This window comes from Molothrus aeneus, chromosome 1, assembly GCF_037042795.1.
Source record: "Molothrus aeneus isolate 106 chromosome 1, BPBGC_Maene_1.0, whole genome shotgun sequence".
Classification (NCBI taxonomy): domain Eukaryota; kingdom Metazoa; phylum Chordata; class Aves; order Passeriformes; family Icteridae; genus Molothrus; species Molothrus aeneus.
In genome coordinates this window covers 21888018-21908429 of record NC_089646.1, presented here as the reverse complement: position 1 = coordinate 21908429, position 20412 = coordinate 21888018, and the positions used below count along the sequence as shown (strand labels likewise).

General features: G+C 39.8%; 1 protein-coding gene across 1 annotated transcript in view; it reads right to left on the bottom strand.

Annotated features, from left to right (window-relative positions):
• The window catches only part of RUNDC3B (RUN domain containing 3B), a 52034-nt gene extending 47192 nt beyond the window's left edge, over positions 1-4842 (bottom strand). Inside the window, exon 1 of the mRNA XM_066552912.1 lies at positions 4526-4842. Coding sequence (XP_066409009.1) covers positions 4526-4629 — 104 coding nt within the window. The 5' untranslated portion in view covers positions 4630-4842. The remainder of the gene's footprint in view (positions 1-4525) is intronic.
• Between the last annotated feature and the right edge of the window lie 15570 nt (positions 4843-20412).

Below are 20412 nucleotides of genomic sequence, written 5' to 3'. Positions count from 1 at the left end.
ATTCTGCTACTCAACTGAAGAAAAAATATTTAGTATTTAAAGAAACAAAAAATTTTTATATACCTAGGGTCTGATTATAAAAGACAGTCTAAGAGCTCATCATCAAATAGTGTTCTTTTTAAGTGCTCATATCACTCCCATAACATCAGAAATGTTAATTTTCATCTGTCTCCTCTGCCCTTTCACAAAAACCCTAAACCTTTATAGTCAACTTGGGTTAGATTGGCTTTTAGGAGAACTTAAAGGGAGTGCAAGTATGTACTTACTTCTACAAACCAGGAAGATAACAGCACTACCAAGCAAAATTTGACTCACTAGAAACATTTTTTTGAGATTTAAAAAAAGCCTTTTAGGCAAATACTGGCGTGTTATCTTTTTTTCTCTAAATACTACAAAGAGGCAAACATATATTAAGTGCAAATTAAAAGTCATGAACATGCTTTGCAGATGAGATATTCACATTTCACCATGTTTACCATGTATATTGGAAAAAGGATTAAGGGTATATAGAAGTTATGCCTTTGAAAAAAGGTTACACTGTAAGCACTAAGTAAGCAATTCTCCTCAGTCACTGAAGTTGTTTCCAGTGTATGGGGCCCCAGACCAGAAATTCTATGCTCTTGCACAGTTATGTGGAGCCACATGGAGACTGAAAGTCAAGAAACAAAAGGTCAGGTCTAAAGTACACAAGAGCTATGAAGAAAAAAGGTCCAAATAGGTAGAGCTGTTTCCTTGGCTCCCTGTATTGCTCCCATCTTCACAGAACTTCTATGGTTGGAAAAGACCTTTATGGTCGTGGAGTCCAACTGTTAACAGAACCAAGTCCACTGCTAGACCATGTCCCCAAGTGCCACATCCACACTTTTCTGCCACACCGTTCCACGCTTCCAGGAATGGTGATCCTACCACCTCCCTGGGCATTCTGTTCCAATGGCTGACCACCCCTTCCATGGAGAAATTTCTCTGGATACACAATTTAAACCTCCCTCAGGCAACTTGAGGCTTTTTCCTCTCATCCTGTCACTTGCTACCTGGGAAAAGAGCCCAAGCACCACCTCACTCCATGTTTTCTCCACTGGGCTGCCACAGCAGCAGTCTGCTAACACATCAGAGATTAACTTCTAAGGGGACTGTAAGAGCAGATGAGTAATGTAGCTTCTCTTGCTATAACACATGTTGCTTCGAGATTTTTTTAAAGTATTTTATCCAACATTTCTCATTGTGTTACTGCAACAACTTTTATTGCCCAACTTTTATTATTTTTTTTTTTAATACAGTAACTGCAATTAGTGATTCCAATATCAGTGTTTCTAAATGATCTTCATGAACTCTGATGTTTTTGGATTATTACACATTTTCTCTGTCACAAATCTACACTTGCTTGAGTCAAAAAGAAGATGTAGAAACAGTAACATTCTCCCAACCTTAAAAAGACCTTATGAACTATGTAAGATGGAGACATTCTTGAATAAGAAAGATATAAACCAATCTTTTTAGGGTACGTTGTTCCACTACAACTTTGCAAGATGTTGTTCCACGACATCTTTGCAAGATGAACAAGAAGTCTCCCAAGTTTCTTGAATAACTCCAAACCAAAGCCAAACATTTTGTGGATACATCCCACATCTATAGGCTTATTTCCAAAACAGCAGATTTTGTCATGATTATTTAGCTTGCAATTTGGGAAGTCATTAAAATACTATTTTAAAGAATTCAAACTATTACTATAGAATAATCCCTAAGATTATGAAACAATATGCCTTATGCTAAACACAGCAATCATGAAACCAGACAGTTCAGCTAAGGGTCAACGTCACTGCACCAGGTCTGATGTGTATTAGCAAAATCCCTGTTTTAAAAGCATATTTCCTAATAGTTGTTCAATTCTGTGTTAACACTCTGTATTTAAGCTATGAATGTCACTTCTGAGGCCCGTCTCAGTTGTTCTGTATCTAAATGGATCTTTGATCTAGGAATCCTATGGAAGACTAGATTAAAGCAAGTTGAACAATCTATAACTAGTAAAAAACCTCAGTGCCACTTACTGGAACATGAAAGGGATCAGACTTAAGGGAAAACAGGTAAGGGGAGAGAAAAAGCTTAGGACATGCATTACGTGCTCAAAAAAAGTCCTGAGAATTATTCCAATTTAAATCATGGCTGTGCAGTTACAAAACTACAGCCATGCATTTTCACATGCAATCGGTTTATGGAACTTAAGTATCTATGCCACTTTCCATGGCTACAGTGACAGTCAACATTTCAGTGGAAATAAACTGTTCCTTCCAAAACTGTAAATATAAGAAACTGTCCACATCTGCAGGAGGGGTTATCTGCAGATATCATCACTGAAAGAAAATATGAAAACCTTAAAGTCTGGTATAACTATTAAGTAAAAATATGCTAAATTGAAACTTTGACAAAAATAATTCATTAAATTATCAGAGACTGTTAACAGATGGCAACTCAGAAGAGTATCTTCCTTGTGATCTTTCCCCTTCACTGGGGAACAGTCCATACCATCCAAATTTGATTGAATCAATTGACTGGAGCTATTTTTTACCAGAACAATTTCTTATTTTCATAGAATTCTGATTGGAAAGGGCTATTATTTTACACTTTTCAATACTAACTTGGTTATTCCTAACAGGCAACACTTTTCTATAATAGAAAATGCGTAATAACTACAGTAAAGCACAGAGATATTTTAAACACTCTTACACTGGCAAAATAAAAATATAAATAAATGCACATACATCATAATAATGCAAATCCTTCCTCCTCAACATTTTTTCCAAATTTTTATGTGTATTCGCAAACTGAGAATTTCAGATTTTGTAAAGAACAGCAAAATTAAGTCGGTTCACTGAAAATAACAAAAATACACCAATCTCAAGCAGTTTCTGCAGTAGCTCTTTGTTTTATATGTGTTTAAGTGAATTCCCTCAGATTTCTAAGCATTTTTAAATATATTACACCATCACTTCAACTTCAGGACAAGGACATCAAATAAACCAAAAAAACCCAATGTAACAGCACAGAGTACAGAAGGGTTCTTCTCAAGCAGGAGGCAGAAAAAAACCCCAAGTTCTGCAGAATACAATATATTCCTTTAAAAAGAACTGTTTATATCCTGTACAATTGTGTGATTACTTGATAAAACTGGTGTTTTCCTGAGAAGACAGATTGGCAATATCTGCATCTCTGTAACAACAGTGAAACTGAAAACTTCTATTTCTATTACTTAAGCTGCTTCAGCAGGTTTGATAAAAAACTTTGTTTGAATTTTTTTTGTTGTGTATCTTTTTCACAGGTAGGAGCAGAGATAAACATACAAGCCCAGGAAAGACAGAATAGTACTGATGCTACTCAAACACAGATACTGGAAGGACTAACACTTTGTGAAGACTGGAAGGAATAACACTTTGTAAAACCTGCTAACAATATACCATAAGAGGAAAAAAAAAAAAGAGATGAAAAAATGAGGTTGTATGGGTTGTTAAAAATCCTCCTGCAGCATTAAGTGATGCTGGTACAAAATTATCTAATAGTTGTCCTGTCACTTTCGTAAGATTTGTGAGAATTAAAATTATGTCACAACACTGATGAATCTGTTGAAAACCTTTCCCAGATAATATTCAAATTACTTTAATAACGCCAAAATTGAGCAAATGAAACAAACGCCCGAACGGAGCCATTGCTACCAGCATATCCAGGTATTTAAAAGTTTGCCATGACGTTACAGGTCACTGCTGCACACCTGGAAATGCTGCATGAATTCCACAGTGACAGCAGTGGAAACGCTTAAATAGAGCGTCACAGAACTGCTATAAAGCTTGCATAAGCTCTATCACTAAGATGCTTAAAAAAAAAAAAAAAAGAACGGAAGAAAGAAAGAAATTTGAATACAGTAGGTCTAGTACTGCAGATTTCCTGATCTAGATTTCGTAGATAAAAATATCCCGGAGCGCAGCCTCTCCGGGATGGTCCTGCGGCACCGGCGCGCTCGCAGGAGCGCACGGCCAGCGGCCCGAACCTCTTCCCTTGGACACATCCCATTAACTGCGAACCTCGCCGCACTGCCTCCGAGCCGGACCCGCGGCCGGACCATCAATTGAAGGGCAGCTACAGCGCAGCCGAGCGCTCAGCCTGCCCTGCCTTGCTCCGCACCGCCTTTCGCCCGACAACGCAAGCATGGTGCCGACAACAAACCCGTCAGTCCCCCGCTTCAGAAGGGGCCATTCCACGCCCCGCAGCAGAGGCACTGCCCGGTGAGCCCCTGCCCTCCCCGCCGCCCGGACACGCTCCCAGGAGCTGAGTCAGGATGGATGGAGGAGGCTGCTCTACCCCCGCGGGGGCCGGCACCGGCCTCCCTGCCCGGACAGGGCTGCGGCGGGGCCGCCCCCCGCGCTCCTGCCCCCGACCCCACGGTGCGGAGCGGGGGCGGGACGGGCCCCGCGGGCTGCGGCAGGAGTGAGGGGGCACGGTCCCCTCGGGCGGGGCAGGGCCCCGGCCCGGGGCTCACCTGCACACCGTGATCAAGTTCCGCCTCTCCACCGCGGCGTTGCGGGACGGGACGCTCTTCCTCCGGGCGGAGACGTTGAGCCCCCCTAAGCCGAGGGACGCCATCTCCGCTGGGCAGGGCAGGTGGAGCCGCCGGTGCTGGCGCGGAGCCTTTGTTCCCGGCCTCCCGCTCTCCAGGATGCTGCGCCTGCCGCCGCCGCACGCGGACGAGAAGGAAGCGGATGAGGAGGCCCCCGTGCTTTCCCCGCTCCTCCTCCCGCCGCCCGGTCCCGGCGCGCCCGAGGCAGCGGCGGGTCGGGCGGGGATGCGCGGGGTCCCCCGGCGGGGGCGGCTCGGCCCCCCCGCTCCCGGCAGCCGGGCCGCCACAGCGCCGCAGAGCGCCGGCGCCGCCAGCCAATCAGCGCGCGGGGGGCGCGGCGCCGGCGCCGCCTGGCGGCGCTCCCGGGGGCGGCGGGCTCTCCTCAGGGGAGAGGCGCGCTTGAGGGGGCTGCACCGAGGGAGCCCTGCAGCTCTCCAAGCGTCTGTAAAATTGTGCTCTTCCTTTAATTGTTATCTCCCTTCTTAGCCCGTTGGCGTCTAGAATGTGAGAACTTCCCTGGTTGTCGCTTTTAGAAATGCTGTCAGTCGTTAATTAGGATCGTAGAATCACAGGGTTGGAAAAAACCTCTGAGATCGTCGAGTCCGACCTTTGAACACCGCCATGTCAACTAGATGCCACTAAGTGCCACATCGGTTCTGAAACTCCTCCAGGACGTGGCTCCATCACCTCGCTGGGCAGTCTGTTGCAGTGCTGGACAATGTTTTATGAAATATATCAGTTTTACAGGCCATGCTTGTGGGAATACGGGAATGAAGTGGGAATACACTTTGCCACCAAACTACAGTTGGCCCAGCTCTGAACTAAGATGTGCTTGGAAGAGCTCTGGCTTTGCCTTGGCATCAGGATGCAGAATTGTGTGATGTTCATGTCACTGGAAGACAGGAAGACAAAGCATTGCAGAAGAAAGCCCAGCAGTAAACTAATTGTGGTTTGTGGCTGTGAAAGAGTAGATTTGGCTGGTTAGCTGGGGAGGTGTGAAACTATGGATTAATTTGATTTGCTTCCTTTATGGGAGGAAGTTCCCTTCCAGCCTAAGAAAATAATTTTGTTTGATTTACAAACTTTGTTTGCAATGAGGGTGAGTGGTGAAATAAATTTTGGCACAACTCCTCCTTCTACCGAGTTACATACAAAATACTCCTAAATGTGTCTGTTAAATTCCAACCTACCCATTCCTATAAATGAAACATAAAAATTCCTGTTTCCTGACATGCAAATCCCCACTGGATTTTGGTTTCTTTGGAGAATATCCCTTGTAGATATGAAGCTATTTCTGACAGTTCCTGTCAAACTAGAACTGTGTCCAGCACAGTTGTGTTACATGAAGGGGAATTTTGTTGACATAAGAAGTTTGAAAAGAGATTACCATATAGATGGCTATTTTTTCAAATGTAGTAGCATATAAACTTTTTTTATCAGAAGATATCTCATAAATTGATTCAAGTATTACCACTTACCAAAAATTACAATATCATCATATATTACTTGATATGCTGTTTTCTCACCTCTCTCAACATGTAACTGAGTAAATTTGACCTAATCTTTATCTTCATTGAACTTAATATGAAATGGTAAGTAAACTGCTCTGCCTTCTCTAAAGTAAAGCTTCTTCTTTGCTTTTTTTTTTTTTTTTTAAAGAATATTACCATTCAAATTCACTATAAGGTAGTTCATTATTTTGTTTCTGCCTCTCTTCCTCTGTGCTCCAGAAACATCATAAAGAAGTAGAGGCATAGGTAAATCTGAAGGATGATATCCTTTCTACATTGGAATCAAGAATAATACTTTTAAAATTAATTTTAGGTGGCTTTACCAGTACAAGATTGAAACAAGCTGTTGTACTTTTTCTTTCAAACTGTCAAGGGGAAATGCTGCATGTGTTACTTGTTGCCTCTCAGAAATTAAAAGCCTGTCTTTGGGTTTCTTTCTTTTCTCAGTGCCTTTTATAAGGCCCATTGTTTCTGTAGCTTCTGTTAAGAGATTTGTGCAGATTGAGTAAACTTGCAATTAAATCCAAGCTAAGGTTGAAGTAGATTTAATCTCTGCAGATGAGCAACTTCAGGTGCCAGGTTTGTTGTTCTTGAACTGATGATAAACATACTGGATAATTACTGATATTTAACCAAAAAAGCCAGGAGAACTTTTCTACGTAGATCAAAAACAGCAGTATCTTCTCTCTTCACCTTTTCCCCAGAAACTGCAAGTTTTTATTTTAATACTTGAAAGAGATTTAAGATTAAATCAGACTTACCTGCTGGACCAAACCTTAGGTTTCAATATTAATAAGTTTTAGTCCTCAAGTAAATGGATTTCCTTAAAAATTGTTGCTTTCTTTCAAACATAGTTTATCTTCCACTACTGTCTTATCAAAGTAGAAAATGTAAATTGGTTCTAGAAGACTTCAAAATAATAAAAAATAATAATTGGAATATCATCAACTGCTGTGGAAAGCTCAGTAAGTTTATCAGGAAATATACTGTGGTGAGTCTTGAATTTTTAAAGCCCTCAATAAGAAAAATAGACTAAGGAAAAATCTTACTGCCTTCAATTAGCCAATGTGAGGATAGAGGAAGAGGTTTTCTGAGGAGTGCAGAGCAAATGGACAAGGGGCAATTGCCAAAAGCTGCAACAAAAGACAGATATTGGGAAAAATTCTTGATGCAAAGATGTTTAAGCACTGGGGATGTGCAAGAAGCTGTTAGGGGGCACATCCAGGACAACTGATTCCAGCTGATAAAAGGAACCATACCATGTGCATTGTGTCTAGTGGTAAAAACTCAGGGAGAGAAGGAAGAAGCAGGGACATTTGAGTTACACCATTTGTCTTCCCAAGTAACTGTTCCCTGCTCTCCTGGAAATGGCTAAAGGTTTGCCTGTTGATGGGAAGAAGTAAATGTATTCCTTCTTTGCTTTGCTTGCATACACTGCTTTGCTTCACTTATTAAACTGTCTTTATCTCAGCCCACAAGTTTTGCTCCTTTTCCAGTACAATTCTGTCTCTCCCATCCCACTGAGCAGAAGTGAATAAGTGGCTGTGTGGGCCTTAGCTGCTGACCAGGATTAGTCCACAAGTTGGCACTGTATTGTCATTTATAGTAGGCAAAAATGATCTCAAACTATCACATAAGACTCCCTCAGTTAGGAGCAAAACACAACTTGGTGTGAGATGTGATATATTTTACTATTGCACTTTAGGGTAATTTTGAGTATACTGATAGTTCAGAACACAACTCATGGATTCCAGTCAGCTGCCTGGCTTTGTATATGAACCATAACTAAACCAAAAGACATTTCATCTCAACATAAAGGAGGAACCTTCTCAATGCTGAGGGCAGCAGAGCACTGCCACAGGCTGCCCAGGGAGGTCAAGGAGTGTCCCTCACCAGAGACATTCAACACTCACCTGGACATGTTCCTGTGTCTCTTGCTCCAGGTGAACCTGTACTGGCAGGGGTCTGGACGAGATGATCTGCAGAGGCCCTTTCCAACCAGAACAATTCTGTGAGTCTGTATATGTAGGAAGCATACACACTTGCTCTTTTTCATTTCATGGATTGAAATTGTTTGGGCTTAGTTTTTGTTTTGCTGGGCTTTTTTTTTTTTTTTTTTTTTTTTTGATCTGGGTATCTACATGAGTATCTACAGATATGATTTACCAACACCTTGGTACTGAAACATGATAGGTATAATTTGAAGTTGTAGTTGCACTTTTCCAAATTGCTCTATCCTACGAGAATTCTCAGAATGGGTCAGTTTTTCAGGTTATTTGTAGATCTTGCACTTTGGCATTATTGCTTATCCTTATATCTTAGAAAATCTGTACAGGAGCCTTTAAAAGGAAGTTTTGAGGACATGTTAGAACATGGAATTCCACCCACCTTCTTTTTTTGGCATACTGCTGATACTTAGTTCTGTGGAAGGAGTGAAAGGAATTGAGGAAAGCAGAGTACCATATGCCTTTTTAGAGCATACTTGGGTGACAGTCATGAACAGAAGGAGAATAAGAACAAACCTGAATTTTACAAAATTATACCATCATAGTAGAGATGGCCAAGGAAAAGTAATATGAAACACCGAAATATGAAGTATGATTGTGATTTAGGACTGGAAGGATGTAAATTTCAATCTCTGAGTTTTTAAACTCAAGTTGGTTTAAGGTTGCTTGCCTGAAATGAGTAAGAAAGCAATATTTGAAGACATCATGACTTAAACACTGTAGCTTTTGAAAGTTATGCTTATGAGATTACTTGTGAGATAAATGGCTTTATGACATGGCACATAAAATTTGATCTGTGTTCATTTCTCTTGATTATTTTTTTTACATATTCCAAAGTTATGTTATTAAAAGTTATTACCCTTTTCCTTTGTGATTTAAAATATTTACATTGCCACTTGGTGGCCTCATTTGATCAGTAATAGAAGATAAAAAATCTTAAGATCCTTTTTTTCCACGGGTATGCAATTCAAACCTTGACATGATTTTCCTACACATACAGGAGCAATATATCCCTTTTTGCAATGAATAGATGGATGCTGTGGCAATTGCTTTTGTAGTTCTCAAGGGTTTCAATCACTGATGTTGGGGTGGTCAGATTTAAGAGCTCTTCAGTAAGGGTAGAACTTAAGTGAATGATTTTTCTCCCTGTTCTTGCTCTCCCATCCTTGAAGTTTTAATGTTCAACACTCCTTCTCAATCAAAACAAGCAGAGGATCATATCTGCTTGTTCTGCATCTTTAGTTCTTATTTTTCAGATTTTATTACTTGAGAATATTTTTCTGTATCACTTTTGGGAAACTGTACCCCAAGTTTCTGTCCGTCTGTGGTTCCATATTATCTGTATGATTAGCTGTGTTACAAAATGCTAGTTTGTTGTTGCTGGGTTTGCTGGTTTAGTGTATTTCTGTCTGGGTTCAAGGCAAGCAAATATTTATTATATCATGCTTAGGATACTTACTGATAAAAATCTTCTGCCTTGGCAAGCTTCTTGTCAATTCCCCATGCCTTGCAAGCTCAGGAAGAGCAGGCTGGATGAGTGGCTGGTGAGGTGGATTGAGAACTGGCTGAATGGCAGGTCTCAGAGGGTTTTGAGCAGTGGCACAGGGTCTAGTTGGACTGTCACTAGTGATGCCCCCCAAGGTTCAATACTGGAATTGTTTAACTTGTTCATCAGTTACTTGGATGCAGGGGCAGATGCCTCCTCAGCAAGTTCACTGATGACACAAAGCTGAGAGGAGTGGCTGATGCCCTGGAGTGCCGTGCAATCCTTCAGAGGGACCTGGACAGGATGGAGGGATTGGCAGAGCAGAACCTTTTGTGTTGGGAAGGATGAAAGTTTGACAAGAAAGTCTCACAGATATGTATACTTGGCAGAAAGATTTTTGAATGTAGAATCTGAAGAAGGAATAGAAATGAAAGCAAGTTTTGGTACAGAAGTAAAGAATTGCTGAGCCAGTCTTACTGGATAACTAAGAAGGCAAAAGTTATGTTAGAAGAGGTTTTTATAACTTAGAGCAAAGGATAAACCCACCTCAAACAAGAAGATGTTTTTACCAAGCAGAAAGATAGCACAGGCAAACAAGTCAGCAAATGTTGCAAGTAGAAAAAAGGTCTCAGAATTTTCCACTGCAAGAAAACTGAAAAACAACTTCTAGCTTAAACTGTAACATCCTAACTTTTAGTGATTGGAGAATAGTAACATGAATATGGTAATTATAGTAGTTATGATAGGCTATGGGTAAAAGTTAAGGTATAGATTGGTTTTCTGTATTCAGATGCTCAGCAAAGAAAAGTCTGTAATGCATTGTAACCAAAATTAAAGAGTCTCCAGGCCTGTCTGCAGCTGGTGCTGACAGCTGTAGGCACAGGCTCTGTCGCCCACGACCCTGGACTGTCTTTGATGTAATAAACTGCATTTTGAAGAGCTGCCTAGAGTCCTGCATCTCTCATTCAGGCTCTTACTCTTTTGAAATTTGACAAAGACAAATACAGGATCCTGTACATGGGGAAGAATGATCCCACACATCAGTACAGGCCAGGAACTGACCTGCTGGGAGGTAGCTCTGAGGACAAGGACCTGGGAGTCCTGGTGGACACCAAGCTGTCCATGAGCCAGCAGTGCCCTTGTGACCTTGAAGGCCAATGGTATCCTGAGGTGCATTAGGAAGAGAATTGCCAACAGGTCAAGGGGGGTGATCCTGCCCCTCTACTGAGCCCTGGTGAGGCCACATCTGGAGTGCTGTGTTCAGTTTTGAGATCATCAGTACATGGGAGAAATGGATCTCCTGGGGTGGATCTAGCAGAGGAGAACGAAGATGATTGGGAGACAGGAGCATCTCACAAGGAAAGGCTGGGGGAACTGGGTCTGTTCAGCCTTGAAAAGAGGCAGCTGAGAGGGGACCTCACCAGTGTTTGTGAGTATCTGAAGGGAGGGGGTCAAGAGGATGGACCAGGCTCTTTTCAGTGGTTCCAAGCAATAGGACAAGAGGCAACGGGGAGAAACTGATGCACAGGAAATTCCACCTTAAATATAAGGAAGGACTTCTTTACTGTGATGGTAACTGAGCATTGGAGCAGCTTTCCCAGAATGGTTGTGGAGTCTCCTTCCCTGGAAAGGAAACCACCTATTCAGAAGCCATCTGGATGCAATACTGAGTAATGGGCTGTAGGGGACCCTGTGTGAGCAGAGAGGTTGGACCAAATAACTTTCCAGCCTCAACCATTCTGTGATTCTGTGATTCTGAACCCAGTCTCACACTCTGCTGGCTCAAGGCTGGGTACTGCCTCAGAACAAGTAAGTGCACTATCACCCTGCTTCAGTCTTGTGATTTTCTTGCAAAATCTATGTAGGTCTTTTTTGCAATAGTTCCAGATAGCCCCAGGTCTTCTGTCACACACTACAAGACATACTGCAAGCTGTAACAAAATGACATCTAGTTAATACACAGATAATGATTTATGGCTAAAATATTGGATTCTTCTAACAGTGCTTGACTTTCCTCTAAAATTACCATAGTAGATTCAAGGTTTCTTCATTCTTTCCTGATCTTAGTGGTTGTTGATTCTCTGAAGCAATATGTCTTTTCACTACTTGGTGCTTACTCATGACTCTTTTCTTTTTCAGCTATTTGCTCAGTTTTCTGTGATTCCTTAATGTTTTAATTATAAAGCTTCCAGTTAGCCCTAAGGTGCTGATGTTCTGGATATTACAATTCTGCTGGTGTAGGTGAACATTGCAAATGGTTACCCAAAATTATTTAGATGAGAAGCATGGCTTACTTATTTCTCTACACAGAGCACAATCTTCTGACAATTTCTACTGAAATACAAATAAACAATTACGTGTATCTGTATCAGGTATCAAAGTTTCTACATAATTGTGTTCAAAATTCCAGCCACCATTTTTACTCCCTCTAAAATGGTACCCATAAAAACTCTTGGTTTGTTGTACTCAGTCACACAAAATCCATTTCTGGGTCAGTGTTGCAATGGCCCTTTAATAAAAGCAGTTTATATATTCTGCCCTCACATTTGTTTCTCACAATTTTAAAGTAGTGGAGACATGTATACACTGTTTTCATTGTCTGGTGCAAAAGAGTTTTCCACTGTCGCTACAAATAAGGTCTATTATCAATAAAGAGCAGGGTGCTTATTTCCTTTGTTATGCAAGCAAATAGTCACAATTTTGAACCTGACATAGTTAATAATAAAAATAAGAACAGGCAGACTTCGCTAAGACAAAACTCAATAATTAATTTATGCTGCATCTTTTAAAAGCCTTTCTGCTGGCTATAATTCTGGTGAGACTTCCCATATGTACTCTTAAATTTTAACTGCAACACTTATAACATTCTTGCTTTTGTTAGCTTATTTACCTTGCCATAATTAAAATTGAAACTGGAACTATTTAGGCCATTTTCCATTTACGAGTTTATCTTGATATACATAAGATCCTGCTTTGTTTATAATTGGAGCTAGTTCATCCCATTTACAGTTTAGATTGTAAACTTGAGTGGAAAATATTCAACATTGCTCACCATCCTCCTTGCCATTCTGCAAAGTAGTGGTTCATTCTTGCTTGTTTATTAGTGCACTGAGCATTCCTTCCCATTTGAGTTGCTATAGCAACATTAATCTCTTTCCATGTGTTTAGATAGGGTCAGTAGCTATTCTTCAGTTAAAACATTGGGCGGACTTTTTTCTCCCAGGCATAGCTCTAAATCACATGAAACTGGGAGAAGCTGGGGCTCACAGGTCATTACAATGACAAGATGATGCAATATCCCAAACCTTTCTGTAATTTTTCACCTTATGGCTTAGTGCTATTCTTAAAATCCCATTGGGCCATTCAGTTTACCTTGAACTGCAAGTTCACAGCAACACGTGCCTTTCTTTTCTTCACGGGCTTCCACGTAATTCCTTGATGATTTTCCCTGGAATATATGTTCCCTGTCTCAAATAAATTTATTAGTTTAAATTGCATCTGGAAAATACAATGATAAATGCCTTCATGGTGGTACACTTGGCTATAGCTTTCTTTACTGAACTACCTCAACCACCTTTGTCAGTGAGTCTAGAATTAGGAAACCATGCTTACTCCCACTTTGCATAGTATGTGGGACTAAGGTAGGAATGCACATATTCTGGTGTAGTCTGTTTGTATCCCTATCTGTTGTCCTGGGTTTGGCCAGGGTAGAGTTCATTTTCTTCTGATGTTTCTCACTGATGTTTTGGGTGTTGCTAAGTAATGTTTACCCTAAGTCAAGAACTTCTTAGTGTCTCATGTTCTGCCAATGAAGAGCTGCACAAGGAGCTGGGAGCAAGGGGAGCATAGTCAGGACAGCTGACCCGAGATGGCCAAAGGAGTATTTCCTACCACAGAACGTCCTGTAAGGGGGGGGAGCTGGCTGGGAGGAGCCAGTTGTAGCACAGGGACAGGCTGAGCATTGGTTAGTGAGTGGTGAGCAGCTATCTTGTGCGTCACTAATTTCTCCTGGGTTTTATCTCTCTCTCTTTCATTATTATTGCTACTATTATTATTCTTGTTGTTGTTATATTTTCCTTTGCTCCAGTTATTAAACTTTTCCTACATAAACCCTCATTTCCATATTGTAAAGTTGCTCTATCTTTTTGTACCTTGCTTTATATTTTCTTCAGTTTTTTTGCAAGCTGGCTGTTTCTTCCAATGTCAAATCTACTGGGACTACCACAACCTTGGCAAGGGTGTATGTTTGACTATTATTCCAAGATTGCTACCTCTATATGTTTCTTTTTGGCAGGCTTTTACATGACCTGCATTTTTTTTCTCTGTGCTTCTATTAACCTATGTTCAGGATTTCCTTTCCATGATGGAGAGGCTAGCAGCTTGCCATACTTTGGTAGCCAAATGGTTAAAGCTTGATGTATCCGGTCTGAAACCAAGTATGAAGCTAGGTCATTTCCTTAGGGTTTCTCTTTTAACATCATTAGCAGAGATTGTGGTCCTGTTGCTTGTGCAGAGTGAAAGCAAACAGCTCTTTTTTAGTTTGCCCAGCATATCTAATAGAGGATTTTCCATACTTTTGATAAAAACTGGAGCCATTTGTGAACCACACAGAATAACCTGTGGCACGAAGACAATAACGGAGCTTTTATCTGGTGAGAGACACATAAAAAGGTAAAGTGCACTTCTGTTCTTTCCAGTGATTAAAAACCCTATAGAGCTAGTGATAAAGTCTTGCCTTATTCTACAGAAAGCTCTTATATATAAAAGCCAGTGTGTCCAGCTAGCCTAGATTTGATATATATTCAGTTTTTACTTTTTCACTGATTATGTACTTCAATGGAGTATGTGTGATATGTACTTTAGTGGAGCATGTGTGATATGAACTGCTGCAAAGCAGCCTCTAGTGATGCCTATCCAAAACTAATTGCCTATACTAATGCTAAACATGGTTTTTAATAAGGAATAGAGTTTTTTTCCCACAAATCTTAAGAATCTTAAAGCAAAATAAATTTATTTCTGTATTCTTTAAACAGCACCGTGTAGATTGGTAGTGGCCAGCTGAACATGAAACAGCTTACAGTAATATACATCTAAAGGCCAGCATTTGAACTAGTGCAGTTTTACTTCTTTTTTTTTCTTTCAATTCTTTTTTTGTGAGATTTCTTCACTAATTTGATTAGTGGTTTACTAATTTCTGCAAATATGATTCTCACAAAAATGTAAGCAGCTGCAAAAGTGAAACAAATACAATTTTTTCGTGCATGGACTCTCATAGTCAGTTCTACCCTTTGGTGGTGCCAGCATCACCATTCCTTCGACCTAAAATTATGAGTGAGTATTTCACTTTAGATTGTACCTGAGTTTTGTCATGATTAGCTTTGAAACCTCTGTTTTGAGTAATGCTGGCTACTTCTTGAGTATATTCCCAAACTTTTACTTTTTCCATGTACTGACATATCATTCATATGTGGTATGACATAATACATTCTGATGGTAATTTCATGCATATGTGTTGTATTTTGTCTGAAGGTCTGGAGGAACATGGATAAAACAACATTACTTTCTCTCACAGCTAGATGAGGTTATCAGCTCTGCTCTGTTAGTGGAATTGCAAAGAAAGCACTGGCAAAATCAGTAACAAAACAGTCAAATAATCTGCTTAGTGTTACACGAATTTTAGGCACACAAACAACCTGAGAGATGGTTACATTATTTAAGTGCTAAAATCTCACTTTTAGCATTTTTTCTTTGCTTTTAACCCTGGACAAATAGGATGTTAAAATAATAGGTCTCTGTACTAAAATCTTGCTTACCATTAAACTTGTTGATGGTGGATTGGAGTCCTTCCTCTGCCATTAAAACACAATTTCTATTTTTTCACATTTTAAATTACAGACACACAAAACTTGAGGAAATTCTGTTACCCAAATATCCACTGTTTTTGCTTCCTCCGGATTCTTAATAACAAAGCATCAATGACTTGCAGGAATCACTCCACCCTCACCTCCCACTGGTCAGGCCCAATTCCACAAACATCCGTAGCAAAATCTGTAGCTAATCCATTTTGTTTCAACAAGGCTGTGCCAATAATTCCCTGGTGTTCCTAAAAGGGATCCTCCCATTCCTGAAGAAACAGGAGGAGACTCTTGAACTTGGCAGCTTTTTAACTGTGGGCAGAGATCTTAATAAAGATACTTGAACATCCATTCATCCATACAGTGCAGCAAGTTTTATCATTTTCACTCTTTCTTGAGCTATAGCTGGAATAAATATTTGTTGAGGAGAGTGGTTATTGACACTACAGTATCAATTAAAATCATGGCACTCACTAGTGGTAGTTAATGTTCTTCCCTTGACCAACCCATACTGATATGGCTATTGGCCATTTCCATTGGTTATATTGTAATTTTACCACTAGACCAGGGGCAAATAAACAGCAGAGTCTCCCTAGACTTTGTTACTGAGAGGAAGAGATGATGTCTGAGGGCTTTGCTGAGAGGGAGCTATTATTTTCCATAGTTTTCATTCCTCATGATTTTTTATTTGCTTGACAAAATGAGCCAGCAAGGAATTTATGTATTCTATTCCATTTTCTAAAAGCTTTGCCTCTTTTTCTCAAATTTTACTCAAATGTTTTCTTCCTGCAGTTTCATTGATGTCCCCTGAAGGAAGATTTTACTATTTTGTCCAAGAATATTTTGCAGTTACCATTACCACCTCTTTTTACATAAAGAGCCTAACCCACACTGAAGACTGTTTTTTTCCTTTTCCATTCCTTTTTATCATTGTCTTAAATGGAGACTGCCTCATTTAAGGGTGTATTTCTGAAAATTATAGTCCACAGTATATAGACATCTCCTTTTAGGAGATCCACAGAACTGGGATTTCCTTGTATTCTTTCTTACCTCCATTACCTTGCCCATTTTCCTTGTCCATACCTGCTGAAGCTGAATTTGCAGCTCTTTCCATTGTAGCTCTGCTTGATTCCCAGGTCTGATAATTACTCTTGCTAGCTTAAGTCTTGTACCACTGCTACATGAAAGACAGTGGTTGTTTCATCAGATACATTCCCAGATGCCAATACCAACAATTATCTCAGAATTCACAATATTTTACAGTCTCATAGTATTCTGGGTGGAATAACCTGCTAGCCAAGTCTCCTGTCATTGCTCAGATAACTGTTCTGAGACATCTGCCTACTAAATTTCTTACAGGAAATTGTTCCTGCAGTAGAGCTGATAATCATACTCCATTTTGAAGCTGTACAATCTTTACTAGTTAAGGAAAGCTAATCCTTTAGCCCCAAAACCCCCATTTTAAAAGTTTCTGAATTCAGTGGCCTCAAGTTCTAAGCAAATCCTCTTGCTCTGCAGTCAGGTCGGCTGCTATTGTTATAATAATCTCCCACATTTTAGGAGCAGCACAACCCAAGCAGGAGTAACCAGCAGGGTACATTCTTTTTTTACCACTGTTTTGGTTTTAACATCATAACTAGGTCATAAAAGCCTATTTTGTTTTCACTTTAACCTGAATTTTCAGTATAGTTATGGTTTGAGTTTCCCTTATATCTTTGTATGTATAGTTGACAGTTGTGTTCTGGGTGACCAGTAATGAAGTAAAATGGCTTTTCTGAGTATGCAGAAATCCATCTGTGCAGTAGAGATTTCAGGGTGTGTCTTCAAGTTAGTAAATGGTTAACTGCAGAAACTATAAGGTAAACCTAGCAATCAGAAACTGAGAATCTACTTTTAAACACCATTAGACTAGTATTATACACACAGATCCAAAGTCAGACAAAAGCCTGAGCATTCTTATTATCAGCTAGATTAAAACTGATGCAAAACAGAGGTAACATTTTTTTTGTAAGATTTGCCATTATTTCCACTCATATTTTGCTAATATAGAAGATATACATTTATATTTTTCCTTTTCTATTGTTCACCCCTCTTTTTTCATGTATTCATCTAAATATATATGAAGAAGAAGGAATTGAGGGAGTTGAAGAATGTAATTATTCTTTTCCTCTGTTTCCTATCATGGTTTAACACTAATGTATATTAGTCATCTGATATGGCATGACAATCAGGTCCTTATCTGTATCCAAGTGATCTGTTGGGAGGAGATCAGTTTGATTAGTTTACCATTATCAGAATAGCCACTACTATGAATATTGTGGTCTCACAAAGGATGTTTTGATGACTACCATAGTGGTGGCACATAAAAAGGAGCAAGATATCTTTTACTGTTCTTGGGATTAGAATGTTTATGGGGAACATCTTACTATGAAATCTTGAGGTAAGCATTATTCTGCCTGCCCAACTTCACCCTTTTGTGAAACAGAGGAAATTGTTAGTTCTAGTGCTGGATTTAATGGAGCAAGGTGAACTCTGCAACAAATTAAATGCAATAACACAATCCAACCCCCAGTTCATGAAAAGACATGCACTCATGATGACTTAGCTTCATTTTTGGGCCTTAAGGAAACATGTACACATGCTTTTCTTGAGAGATCTACTACTCTTGAATAGTTCTGTTTACTTGATATATGACTACAGGTGGAAATCTATTAGGAAAGTAGGTTGTAAGTCTATTCTGTGAAACAATGCATCACACCAGTATTCAGAAAGAGATTTTGTCACATATATATTTGGAACAAAATGAAGTACTGTATTTCAATAATTTTTGTTCTTGTAAACATACCATTTCATATACACATTAGATTATGCCATTAGTGTGTGAGAAATTTTTATAGTCTTGTCACATACAGTAATAAGCATCTTTCTTTCCTAAAATGTTGCCAAGGTGTTCCATAAAAAACCTAGGCAGATACGTTCTCCTGCCTCTTGTGCACCATACCATGGAATCAGTTTCATTATAGAACTTGGCCTGGTTCTGCTCACACCTGCTTATAACTTCCAGCTCAGTGGATGTCTTCATTAACTGATTGCCAGCCATGCATGATCACTGCAGAAATCATTTGTCTTCTTTAGGGTGTGGGGTAATTAAACAATATATCCATCTACAGACACCACGAAAAGTCCTATAATGTCTTTTGCAAATGGCCCATGACATGGAGTCACTGCCAGTTTTTTTCTTTTATTGGTTAGATAAAAGGCTTTTTTGCATGCCAAATCCCATAGATACTCACCAGAGGTAGTTAAAAAAAGATAAATTTTCTAAATTTGATTCTGCTTCATAGTACTGACTATTCAAAGAACCCCAGCAGATGCTCCCATTGAAGAATCTCAGCAGCATTTAATAAGCACACCTTGCCCACAGGGAATCTGGATCCTTAGGATACTTGCCTTAGGTTCTCTAATTTCTATGGCATTCCTTGCATGCCAGGTGCAGAAAATGAATGCAAGGAGAGTAGATTTCTCCTTACAGTAGGAGGTATCTTGGTTTGACTAGTGCTCGAATGAGATGCTAAGAGTTGCTTTCTTGAATGTTTTCCATACTAACAAACTCATTTGTCCTCAGTGAGGGGTGTTATGGAAACAGGACTGCTCTGAACACTTATTTAATCAGGGTAAGCTGTTAATCATTCCTGATTTATTGTTGACTATAAAAAGAAATCAAGGAATTACATGTACTATTGTGGCACTCGCACAGGCTCACGTGTCATTGCATGCGAACAGAATGTAAACTGCACAGAGGTCATGACAGGGCTGAGTCAGAAAGGAGGATGTCTAGAGTGCAAAGAGTGAGGAAGTTGGAATATGAGCAGAGATCACTTTGTTCAATTACCATTTTGTGGTGCTGCAACACTGTCCAAAGCCTTGTGATTCAAGGGTCCCCATGAATATCAACATTTAGGGAGGCACCCGCCAGTCCTTCTGCCTCTGACCTGCAGCCTTTATCTTCCATTCTGTCTGGGAAGTAGGAAATCATGTTGTGACTTCACTGTCCACACAGGGAAGGGGAGGAACATTGAGGAAAACCTCTGAGGTTGCTGAGTAGTTAAATATCTTATGTGGGTGCTTTCTTCTGTTTCTTGTCAGGAAAGTCTGAATTTACTAATATTACTCAAATGAGTTTGGCCATGATTAGCACTTCTTAAGTTTCATTTCACTGTTTAATATGTTATGTCACTTTTACACAAAGTTTATACTTAGGCATCAGTAAGAATAAATAAGAAAAATGCCCTGAAATCTGGATTTGCTACGCAAAGTCTAATAAATTCAAGTTTCAGTGGGAAGTGTATGAGAAAATGACGTTTTTCCCTTAACAAGGATAATACCTGCGGATAGAACTATGAACTTTGTTGTAATCAAAATACATTTTAATGATCTTATGATGAATTTATGGAAATTAAGATTAAAGATCCTTTATGGAATTAGGAAAATAGGGACTTAGAGAAGATGCAGGTAGAGTAATCAGACATGAGGGCATCTAATCTGAGTCACTAGGAAGACTGCAGGTAATTGCCCGTTCAGTTACTGTAGCCACAAGGTAGCTGGCCACAAAATAGAGAAATCTGATTTTCTAATTGCTGAAGTCTTGTATGGTGAAGAGTTATTTCCTCCAGTCTCTTTAGAACTGTTTCTTGCAAAACGATCACAAGCAGACATATCTTGATATCAAAACTGGAATCTTCCTGGTGAGTCTCCCTGGATTGTTGTCAGGCATCATTAGTGTTGACATGTAAGGTAGAGGTGTGGCACATGGCAGATGTTTCAGGAAGAAAAAATTATATGAAGGAGCATTGCCTCTATTGTCTATTGTTATGGCTGTTTGAAAGGTTTGGAGCCTGTCAACATGTGTCTGCACAGTATCCAATTGCCTGTAGAAGCACATTTACCTTAG